The sequence below is a fragment of the Plectropomus leopardus genome, chromosome 23 (genome assembly GCF_026936395.1).
Source record: "Plectropomus leopardus strain MGB_pleo_1.0 chromosome 23, ASM2693639v1, whole genome shotgun sequence".
NCBI lineage: Eukaryota > Metazoa > Chordata > Actinopteri > Perciformes > Serranidae > Plectropomus > Plectropomus leopardus.
This window is the reverse complement of record NC_142198.1, coordinates 22,506,479-22,517,500: the sequence shown is the minus strand read 5'-3', so window position 1 is coordinate 22,517,500 and position 11,022 is coordinate 22,506,479. Positions and strand designations below refer to the sequence as shown.

The following is an 11,022-nucleotide window of genomic DNA, read 5'->3' as shown; positions in this document are numbered from 1 at the left end:
TTATGAAAACTCATGTTTATGTTGATGTGTAAAAATGACAAGAATATTAAAATAGCAATATTTGTTTATAAAAAAATAAAAAACATATTAAGTTTCCATGCTCTGAGAGAAAATCAATTGGGGTGCTAATGTCTTTGTTAACAGCTTTTATTGCTGTGTTTTACAGCTTTTTTTTCTACATATTTATTCGTTTCTTTAGTGTAGAAATGTGGAGGAATTTCCATATTGTCTGTTGGTGTTAATTTCGAGTTGGCCTAATATTTAAATTAATAAGACTTTTGCCCATAAATAAAACAGAAATCATTGAAAACAAATACATTTATAGTACAGGTAGGTTATTCTTTATTTTCCGACTTTTTGTTAAATGATACATGTAAATCGTACAATGTTACAACAATGTTTTTTTTCTCCCACTTCTATTTATAGTTTTCTTAATGTAAAATAAATTAAACGGGTTTTTTGTTTGTTTTTTGTTTGTTTTTTTACACAAAATGTTTCTACCCTTTCCAAAGTGACGTAACGTCCGACCGCTCTGCATGGAGCGTGACGGGAGGCGTCACCATGGCAACGCGTTGGATGACCCACACGCACACGCACATACACACACGCGCACAGAGTCCAGTTGACTTCTCCGGTGACTATGAGACAAAACACACACACACACACACACACACACGTACACAAACAAAACGTTACTCCAGTGTTTACGTTGATAACGGAAGTTCACCGCGACGATTTCACCGATAGAAGAATTCACCTGTGAGGTCAGTGTGTGTTCGTGTGTGTGTGTGTGTGTGTGTGTGTGTGTGTGTGTGTGTGTGTGTTAACTTTACGAACTTACTGACGTAGGAAGAAAATACTGTTACAGTAAAAGTCCTGTGTTGAAAATATTCCTTCAGTAGAAGTACGTCAGTGAAATCAGTCAAATGCAGTAAAAGTATCAGTCAGCTGTGACTGTTCTACTGTTGTATCTGATGTCAGTAAATTATTTTTGTAGTTGGTTGAGGTGTAGCTCATTTTTTAACTATTCATTATTATCATTATGGATTCATCTGATATTATTATTGTTTAACCTCAACATTAATAAATATTACAATTATTGAACATGTTACAAAAAAATGCATTATGACTGATACGTTACTGTTATTAACATTGTTACTAATACGTTAAAATTAACGATATTATTAACTATTAATACTATTACTTGTATATTACTAATAATTTACAATTAATAACATTATGACTAATACATTACTATCAACTTTATGACCAAAATGTTACAATTATTAACATTATTAACAATGCATTTCTATTATTAACACTATTACAAATATGTTACTCTTATTAACATTATTAACAACGCATTACAGTTATTAACCTTGTGACTAATATATTATTATTATTATAAATACTATTACGTAACTATTATTACGATTATTACCAATTAAAAATTAAAATTGTTAACATTATTCAAAGAAGTTTGTGAAACTTGAAGTATGAAATATTTTTTAACTTACTAATACTTTAAGTACATCTTCCTGATTATAAATACATTTATTTAAGTGACATTTTCAATGTAGGGCTTTTACTTGAATATTTTTACATTGTGGTATTAATAATTTTACTTTAAGGATCTAAATATTTCCTCAACAACAGAATAACAATAAAATGTATTATAAATTTTTTTGAATATTGCATTTCTCACTTACTCACTTTTTTTTACATTGTCCATTGTTCCTTAGCAATTTTGTTTTTCTTACTTTGTGAAATTGTGTCTATATTTCTATTTCATTCCCTTTTATGCTTTTGCTTCTTTCTTTCTTACACATGATCATTTTATATTACAGTGATTTTTGTCTTGTTAAATTCTTTCTAAATTCAGTTTACTGTCTTAAAGCTCTGTTGGTTTCGGCTATGTTTTGTAAAAAAAAAAAAAAAAAAAAAAAAGCAGTTTTTTAATCTATTGTTTTCCCTCCAGTGTTTAATGGAGCGTTACGAGTCTCTCGGTCTGGTCGGGGAGGGCAGTTATGGCACCGTTCTCAAGTGCCGTCACAGAGACTCCGGTCGCCTCGTCGCCATCAAGAAGTTCATGGACTCCGACGATGACAAGACGGTGAAGAAGATCGCCCTGAGGGAGATCAAGCTGCTGAAGGTACCTGTCAATCAATCAATCAATGAGTCACTGAGCATTGAGACGTTTCTATAAGCCTGAAACCTGAGTGAGGCTAAACACAACAGCAGCCTGTCAGTCACAAGACAAGTAAAACCAAAACGAGTCAGAGTCAGATTCTTGACATGAGAGGAAACATCTTAAGACGGAAAGTCTTTCTTTTGCTGACAAGTGTCTTAATGTTTAGTCTCGGTCTTTATTACGAGAGGTTGTATCTATAAACAGGTTCTGAGACGTCACAGTGACCTTTGACCACCAAATTTTTATCAGTTTATTTGTGCCAAATTTTAGGAACTCCCTATGGCCCTCTTGAGATACGGCGTTCACAGGAATGACACGAACGCAAAGTCACAGTGATCTCGACCTTTGACATCTGACAACCAAAATCTAGTCAGTTCATCGTTACGTCAAAATGAACATTTGTGCTTAATTTGAAGAAATTCCATCAAGAAATTCCTGAGATATGTTATAATTAATTTATAAATCCAAGTGGACAAATGTGGAATTCACCTATCTATCCATCCAGCGTGTACATTGTTTTGTTTTGTTTTATTTTAAGCTGATTTTTTTAATCAATTATTCCCCAAGATTTTGAGAAAAATCAAGCTAATGTGCTCAAGCTTCAAAGGGTTAAGATGAAGGCCAACTGGCGCAAAGTAAAAATGCTTTAACGCTTATTTCTTTACACTCATCTTTCTCACCACCAAGCAACTCCGTCACGACAACCTGGTGAACCTCGTAGAAGTGTGGAAGCGTCGCCGGCGCTGGTATCTGGTGTTTGAGTTTGTCGAGCGAACCCTTCTGGATGATCTGGAGCAAAACCCAAGCGGACTAGACCTGAACACCAGCCGGCAGTACCTGTACCAGATCTTGAGGGCTGTGGCCTTCTGCCACCAGCAAAATGTGAGGACAAGTGCAATCTGAGAAATGAACTTGTCCTCTCGGATATGTCTGCCAGAGGAAGAATTACAACATGTATTTTTATCATGTCTTTTGTTCCTAGATCATCCACCGAGACATCAAACCAGAGAACATACTCATCTCTCAGGGGGGCGTGGTTAAGATGTGCGACTTTGGTTTCGCCCGGACAATGACATCTCCCGCTGAGGGGGGCGTATATACCGACTACGTGGCGACTCGCTGGTACAGAGCCCCTGAACTGCTGGTGGGAGACACCAAATATGGAAAGTAGGTGTTAGCATGTACACCTGAGCATGTGTTGGTATATGTCATCTGTGGTTTCAGGTGTTAACAGGTGTTTGTCTGTGTGTGTGTGTGTGTCTGTGTGTGTGTGTGTGTAGACCGGTTGATGTGTGGGCTGTTGGTTGTTTGTTATTAGAGATGTTAACAGGTCAGCCTCTGTTTCCCGGAGACTCGGACCTCGACCAAATTTACCACATCGTCAGGTGCTTTGGTAAGCACTTCTGCCAGACATGAATACGTAAAATATCCTCATCTACTAGCTCAACCCGGTTGCACTTTCTTGGGTTCTTCTTTTTTCCCGTAAAAGGTAACATGACAGCTCATCACCAGGAGATGTTCTACAGGAATCCCGTTTTTTCAGGAGTCAGACTGCCCGAATGCTCTGGAAAAGTCCCACTGGAGCAGCGCTTCCCTACAATCACACCCGCTGCCCTGGACCTGGCTCAGGTACAGTTTAGTTACTTTACTAGCTTAAATATCACAATACAAATATTTAAGATGTAAAACTTTGTTTTAGCTTATGTCCAATTCTTCGTTAAGTGCCCTCAGCTTCATAGTAACCAGAGCAAGCACAGTATCCCAGATGTACCTGCCGATTGAACAAACATGATAAAATATTAGATATCTATATAACATAGAAAGTCGACACAGACAATAGGACATCCACTATTGACCAGCTTTCATATTCACACCAAATTCAGCCTTTCTGATGGTTGTCAGTTTATCCCCCCCATTCAAATGGACTTGTGTGAATTTGTTTGGTACTCTTATTTACTATCAGGCCATAACTTGGACATCTCAGAACCAGTAATTCCTGTCTGTTGTTTTTGCAGAGTTGTCTCCGGATGGATCCTGAGGAACGAGCTCAGTGTTCAGAACTGCTAGAACATCCTCTTTTCACACAAGACTCTTTCCACATCAGGTATGTCTGTTTAAATTACAAAGTTACAACAGATGCATCCACCTGGACTTACTCTAACTATGAACATGTTGAGTTTTACTGTGATTTTTAGGGACTTCACCTCGTCTCTCATTTCTGTCTTTGGGATAGGTTTGAGCAATAGTGATACCAGGAGTCAAACCACAAACACTTTGATTGTTGAGTAGCCTCCAAGTTCAAAGTATCTTTCTTTGTATCTGTGCAGATTTTTGGATGAGCTGAATGTCAAGATTCAGAAAGACCACAGAGAAAACTCAACTCTTCCCAAAATAACCAAAACCCCAAGACGAGAAAGGGGAGAAGGGGATGACAAGAACCGGAAAAGCAAGGACAAGTCACAACCTGAAGATGTGAATGACAAAGTCACCAAGGAAAGAGAAAGGAAGGAAGAAGACAAAATGGAGAAGACAAAAGGAAAGCAACCTTTGAAGATTTCGAAAACTATTCGAAACCCCTCAGAACCTTCAGTGTCTGTCAAACAGTCTAAAACATTAGGAAAAGGTAAACCAGGAAAGGCCACTGGTTTGGATCTAAGAAAGGAACCTGAGATTCCCAAATCAACTAAAACCCTTATCTCTGATTCACTGGAGGCTACCAAGGCTGCAACAGATCTAAAGGAAGTTGCTTCTCCAGAGACAAAGGAGGTTATTTTGAAAACTAGGGATAGTGGTTTGTATTCCAGTTACTCAGAAAACTTTGCATCAGGCGTGACATCCAAATTGGAGCCAAGTCAAGATTCTGGGAAGAGATCGAACAACTTAAACACAAAAGTACCCCGATTGTCTAAGAACTCAACCACTGACCATCCAAATAGGAGTTCAACACCAAAAGCTTCTTTAAAGTCAGAAATTCATCATACAGAAGCCCACTTAACACAGAAAATTGGTAAAATTTCCACCACAGAGTACTCTAAAGGTGTCTTAACAGGTGTAACCTCTAAAACATCAACCAGTGACCAAGTAGAGACGAGCTTAACACTTCAAATGTCTCAAGAGTCAAGCAGTGACCACACTGAGGTCGCTGCCCCATCCATCCCTTCATGCAAGACATCTACGATTTCAGCGCAACAGACCAGTTGTTCAACCATGGACACAGAGCAAAAAAGGACCTCCGAATGTCCAAAAGTCATACCCTTAAACCTGAAGCCATCTAAGACTACCTCAAACTTGGTCCCAAAAATGACCAAAAACAGCACAACTTTGTCCATAAGCATTTCAAAGACCCTTTCCTCAGATCTGTCAAGGCAGACCTCAACAGTTTTTACAGAGGCAAGTCTTGCCCACAGCTCTACAACTCTGCCTAAAGGAACTTCAAATTTTAAGTTGGCCAAAACTGGCTCATTTTCAGATTCCAAAGACATAAATTCACCATGTGAACCCAACAAACCTTCGAGGAGCTTTCAAACTGAAAGGGATTTCACAGAGGTATCGATTGCAACCAATGCTCAATGCCCAATTCTCAACCCAGCTGAAAACGACACTGAGATATCCAAAGCCTCTGTCGAAGCAAACAAGGATAATCTTGAAACTTCACAGCCCTCCAGTGTCCATCTGCAGAGCACTTTGAAATCCAAGATCACCCCAGAATCCCAAATGACCTCAACATCCATGCCAAATGATGCACCTAAAACAGTCCCGTCAGGAGAGACCGCTATTCCAACGATACTGAAGGTCTCAGATAAAGAGAACAGAGAGGATTCAGCGCTTCCTGTGTCCATTAGTGCAAGAACCAAATCTTTTGTAAATCAAACCTCAAAGGTTCCTGGAGTTTCAAATATTGAGCAGAAGAACAACAGCAGTGAAGCTGAGCCGAACATAAAATCCTTGAAGCCCCCTCAGTCCAAATCTTTGATAGGCGAACCTAAAACAAAGCCTGGATCTTTTAGCAACCATAGCAAGTCTACAACAATGACCCTAAAGTCTCAGAAAACAACATTTCCTACAGAAGCAAGAAAGAAAAGAGACAGTCTCGAAAGGGACGGCACAACAAATATATCTGCTTTTGCAGATTCCACTTCATTCACCTCAACAGCGACTCCAGACCACAAAGCTTCAACAAGAAGCTCCATCTTTCACAACATGGACACTGTAGACATTAATGACTTTGCGGCCAGTGTACTCCACTCCTCTCCACCGCCGCCTCCTCCTCCGCCCTCCTCCACTCCACAACTCCTCCCTCCATCCTCCACTCCCCTTATCCACCCATTTTCCGTCCACGGCCCAGCCACCAGCGATCACCTCTCCCTGGGGTCTTTCCATCCTGGAGCCCACAGCCATAGGTACTGAAGTTCTCACATATTAGCACAATATGTGAGGCGCAAAAGTAATTTTAGATTTTCTTTGATTAACATCTAATACATCGCCAAAACAGTTAGCCAAGGCTAGTCGGTGTAATTTGCAAAATCTTGCTGTCACTCCTGCTGTGCACTGTTATTGTTATACATTATAATTTCGTAAGTTTCAATATTTAGGACCACACCATGCACATAAAAATATTCCTGAAGCGGGCCAAAATGTGTGACATCCTTAAGGTTCATTGTTAATTTAATGTTTTATAATTGAGACAGAATGTGCTGATTTGTGTTTATCACAGGTGTTCAGACAAACCCAGGCATCACGGTGGCATCTACAGTCGACTGTCCAGCCACATTACCGGACCACTCTCTGCGCAGGTCAGTGTGCTTCAGTTGTTTTACAACAGAATCACAGTGAGCGTAATTTGCTTTTCCAAAGTTACCACTTCCTCGTCTTTCAGGTGTCAGAAAAGAGTCTGATCTGCGAGCGCTCCTTGCTGTCTGATCGCTGTAACCTCGGTAACAGCGGTGGCACCGCAACCAAAAAGAAACCGGACATTCATTTCCCAGATCTGAGAGGTTCAGTGCTGCCAGAGCTCAAAGGAAGAGAAGGTACACCAACAACTGTACCATAGTACCTGCAATTAAGCAAAGCCAAAGAAAACACAGTAAAGTTGCAGGCTCTGTCTGGGCCAATCAAAAGTCAGTCTCCTAATGAATAAAAAAAGTAAAAAGGATCAAGTAAACTGGCCCGACACCAGCTATCGACACTTTCATCACTGCGGCGGCTTTTGAGATATAAACAGATGAAACACAGTCACATAAAATATAGTGCAATTTAATGTTGATTTTGTGGTCATCAAACAAACAAACAAACAAAAATGTTTTCATACAGCTAATAACTCAACTATTAGGTATATAAAGTGATAACTGCTGTGATGTTTTCTCAGGCAAACACAACAAAGGCACTTCGAAGGATCAGAGGAAAGACAAACAGCCCGTTCCTCCATCAGAGCCACAGCAACACGGACACAACAGCACTGATACACAAACACCATAAAAACACTTCAGACCTCTTCACTTTACTTTAATATCAACTTAACACCAACAGGAATAAACTGGTTATTTATCAAATGGTAAGCCAAATAATGACGTAAATGCAAGTGTAAAGTTTAAACTTTGAACATCTTTCATTTAAAACAAAACAGGCTATGTATGTTTTTTTATTATTATTTTACAGTTAAACACATTTTTAGTTTAGTTTTATTAAGCTAGTTACAACTTTTTAAAGCAGCAAACAAGTAATTTATATGTGAACACTTTCAAGTAATTGTTTAACAGTTTTACTTAACATTTTAACAATAAATGAAAACAAATAAGAATAAAGTAAAAGAAAAAAGAAAATTGGTTGTGTTGGTTTAGCAGCTAAGCTAACAGATGTAAACTGACACTGTACATATATCTTTATTTTCCTTGAAATATTAAAGCACACAATTTACATTATCACCATACAAAGTATTTATTGATGTTCCAACAGAAATGCAGGTAACTTTTAGGCATTAGTAAACCAACGGCCTAACAAAACTTCAAACTCTGCGTGGCTTTTTTTTCCAATTCAAAGATGCTTTTTGGCATGAACATAGTGAAACAGTATTGCAAAGTTAGTTAAATACAGCATTAGTTAAAAACCCAAAATTTAGAATTTCCAAAAACCACGATAATTTTAAGATTCGTCACTCGAGTCCTCTGAAGAAAACGAACCTATTTTCCATCTGTTCCCGTTCATCCTTCCCGCTCTTTTCAGCACCGCCGCACCTGATTCGTCACTATCTGATGATCTCACACCGTAGTTTGTTCGTGGCAGCTTTCTCACTGACTGCGAGATGATACCGTTTAACCATCGGAGCGAAGCAGCCGTGTGTCCTCTGTGATTGGCCCAGAGGCGGTAGGCAGCCGGGTTGTAGTGGCTGACGGTGATTGGTCGTGACGGAGGCAGCTTCGGCCTGATTGGCGCTCCGCTGTTTTTGGTTTTTGTTTTGTTGGGTGGTGATTGGACGGCTGGCTTTTTGGTTGTGGTCACAACTTGCTGGAAGAGTCGACATAGGAGATTTAAAAAATAACAATAAGACAAAAGCAAGTTTTTTTTGTGTGGCACTTTTCAAAGAAATGCACCACATTAAAAATGTGAAATAAAATGTGAAAGCATGTCAGCTGGGTGATGTTAGCATCTACATAGTTCAACAGAGCGCTCCAGGTTCACTCGTCAAACAGCGTATGGGATTTTTCCATGAAAGTTGCACATTTTGTTCAGTAAGATAATCTTTATAAATTAACCCCATCAGGACTTTTACAGCCTAAATGCATTTGCCAACAGTAAAATGTTAATGTTAGGCTATGAATGAACTACTCTACGGTCTCTGCCACCGCTACGATGCAGTAAAACCGTGTTCGCGTGGTTGTTGTGGACGCCGTCTTGTCGACACAGTGAGGCTTCAGTTAACCCCTCGTGGTGTAATTACCTTCCTGGTGGTGGTTGTGGTTGTAGGTGTGGTTGTGGTGGTGACAGGTGAGGGCGTCGGGTCAAGGAAAATTCTGCAGATGTCCACAGCTGAACCATCGACCTCCGGAAGTTCGTACTCCAAGGAAGAGGGGACGAACCGAGCTGATGGAGGGAGATTAGAGATACATAAACCACCTCTCTGCACATCATTGTCAGTCAGTCGGCAGGTTTTCATCACAGATTTGCACAAAACTTCAGCAATATTTTCAAAATTTCAATAAAACACAATTTTGGCGATATTCGAAATATTGGTAAAAGCCTTAAATCATCAAGTAAAAATTCCTTTTTTTAAATTTGACATTTTTGTAACTTTTGACATTTATTTCTACAAAATGAATACAGTAATTATAACATGAATTGATAATGAAATATTTTCTATTTTCTAAGATGTTGATAGATTTTTTGTCTCCACAGTTGCACTTGAAAAACCTTTGTTCTCTAATTAAGCTTGCCTTACACTCAGTAACAGTGAACCTTTTTCTTATCTGTCCCGCGGTCAACAGCGCTGTCACCTTTACGTGTCTGCGGAGGTGTGTGTGCCGCCATCTGATCTGACAGTCCATGCTGCATTTTTCATGACAACAGGTCTGAGGTGTGTTTTCCTTTTGTTTGCAGTTAAGCTGCGATGAAGACAACATGCTAGAGGAGTAAGCTTTAGTTCCAAGATAAACATAAATGTCAAGTTACAGCAAACACTTTTTTACTGTGCACTAAGAATTTAAAATTATTTGTTGAAGGTCTTCAGATTAAAATGAGGATTTGTACTCACCATGAGTCAAGTCGATGCTCTGAACTCTGAGGTTAGGCAGGAAAAGGAAAAACAGAGCTGTCCACCTGCAGGACATTTTGGGAACGAATTGGGAATAAAAAGAAAATTTTAAACAAAACAAAGATTAAAAGCAGGAATCATATGATAAAAGGAGTGCTGGAGGACAGACTGCAGACTGAAGACTTGAGCAGAGGAAGGTAATGGAGAGAGAATAAATAGGGAGGGAAGGTGAAGAGGAGGGAGCAGAGATGAAGGGAAAAGATGGATAATGTCTAGACTGAAAAGTTTGTCAGAGCAGATCTGACGGTGTTTGTGGTTTGGAGTTGCAACAGAGAAGAAACCAGTTAATTCTTGCTGCTTTTTAAAACTTTATTCATAGAGGAATTAAAAAACAACGCCAACAAACCTCGGCTACACCCTGAAGCACAGATGTTTCATGTTGTGTTCACTTTGTTTTGCAGTTAATGATGATGACAGGTAATACTGCTGCTACTAATAACAATAATAAGAACAATATTTATTAATATATCACCATGTAACTTTATTAATGTATCACTTTTGTGTCCTGAAATGTCTTAAAATCCTTAAAGTGTCCTAAAATCCTAGGAATGTCCCAAAATTCCTCAAACATGATAAAATCTCAGACATGTCCTGAAATCCTTGAAAAGTTCTAAAATAAAATAAAATGAAATAAAATTCTAGAAACACGTATTGGGCTGCTGCGACTGGCCCCTGGCCTCCTGTCATTTTGCAAAAGTGGCCCCTAAGTGTTGCAAGTATGTTATCCCTGAGCTATACTATTTTTACACATGATTTTCCCCAGGGGTAACACGTCTGTAAACGGGAGAGGACCCAGGATAGACCCCTGTGGGACCCCACAAAATAGAAAAACTAATATTTCTACAAATATTTAAACATCACAATTATGTCTGAAAATGACAGGACAATACTAACCCTTTGAAACTGGATCAACACTTTTCTTGCACTGCATTCAGACACCTTTACAAGCATTTAAACCCTCAAAATCTGTGCAAATTGCTTTTCTGTCTTTAGGCAAGAACTGTTCCACAAATTTCACGTGTGTGCT

At 39.0% G+C, this 11,022-nt stretch overlaps 2 protein-coding genes and 1 long non-coding RNA gene across 4 annotated transcripts in view; 2 read left to right on the top strand and 1 right to left on the bottom strand.

Annotated features, from left to right (window-relative positions):
* The window catches only part of txk (TXK tyrosine kinase), a 13,637-nt gene extending 13,541 nt beyond the window's left edge, over positions 1–96 (top strand). For both annotated transcript variants that reach the window (XM_088073439.1, XM_088073438.1), the window contains exon 16: positions 1–96. This exon is cut by the window's left edge and continues 1,406 nt beyond it. The gene's annotated coding sequence lies outside the window, so the exon portion shown is untranslated.
* Positions 97–628: 532 nt separating this feature from the next.
* LOC121962076 (uncharacterized) lies at positions 629–8,698 on the top strand. Its single transcript, XM_042512270.2, has 11 exons — positions 629–764; positions 1,979–2,152; positions 2,879–3,073; positions 3,174–3,358; positions 3,472–3,584; positions 3,681–3,820; positions 4,207–4,295; positions 4,519–6,591; positions 6,906–6,984; positions 7,068–7,218; positions 7,557–8,698. The coding sequence occupies exons 2-11, from the start codon at positions 1,985–1,987 to the stop codon at positions 7,664–7,666; spliced, it is 3,303 nt and encodes a 1,100-aa protein (XP_042368204.2). The 5' UTR covers positions 629–764; positions 1,979–1,984; the 3' UTR covers positions 7,667–8,698.
* Positions 7,673–10,252, bottom strand: LOC148185762 (uncharacterized). Its single transcript, XR_015775696.1, has 2 exons — positions 9,936–10,252; positions 7,673–9,268 (listed from the first exon to the last, which is right to left on the bottom strand). It is a non-coding gene; the product is annotated as an uncharacterized LOC148185762 (long non-coding RNA).
* Positions 10,253–11,022: the final 770 nt, after the last annotated feature.

Excerpts from the sequence above, each read along its gene's own strand:
- LOC121962076 (XM_042512270.2), top strand. The coding sequence starts at position 1,985 with ATGGAGCGTTACGAGTCTCTCGGTCTGGTCGGGGAGGGCAGTTATGGC. Across the intron at positions 6,985-7,067 it reads CCGGACCACTCTCTGCGCAG|GTGTCAGAAAAGAGTCTGAT; the intron begins GTCAGTGTGCTT and ends CTCGTCTTTCAG. Across the intron at positions 7,219-7,556 it reads AGAGCTCAAAGGAAGAGAAG|GCAAACACAACAAAGGCACT; the intron begins GTACACCAACAA and ends ATGTTTTCTCAG.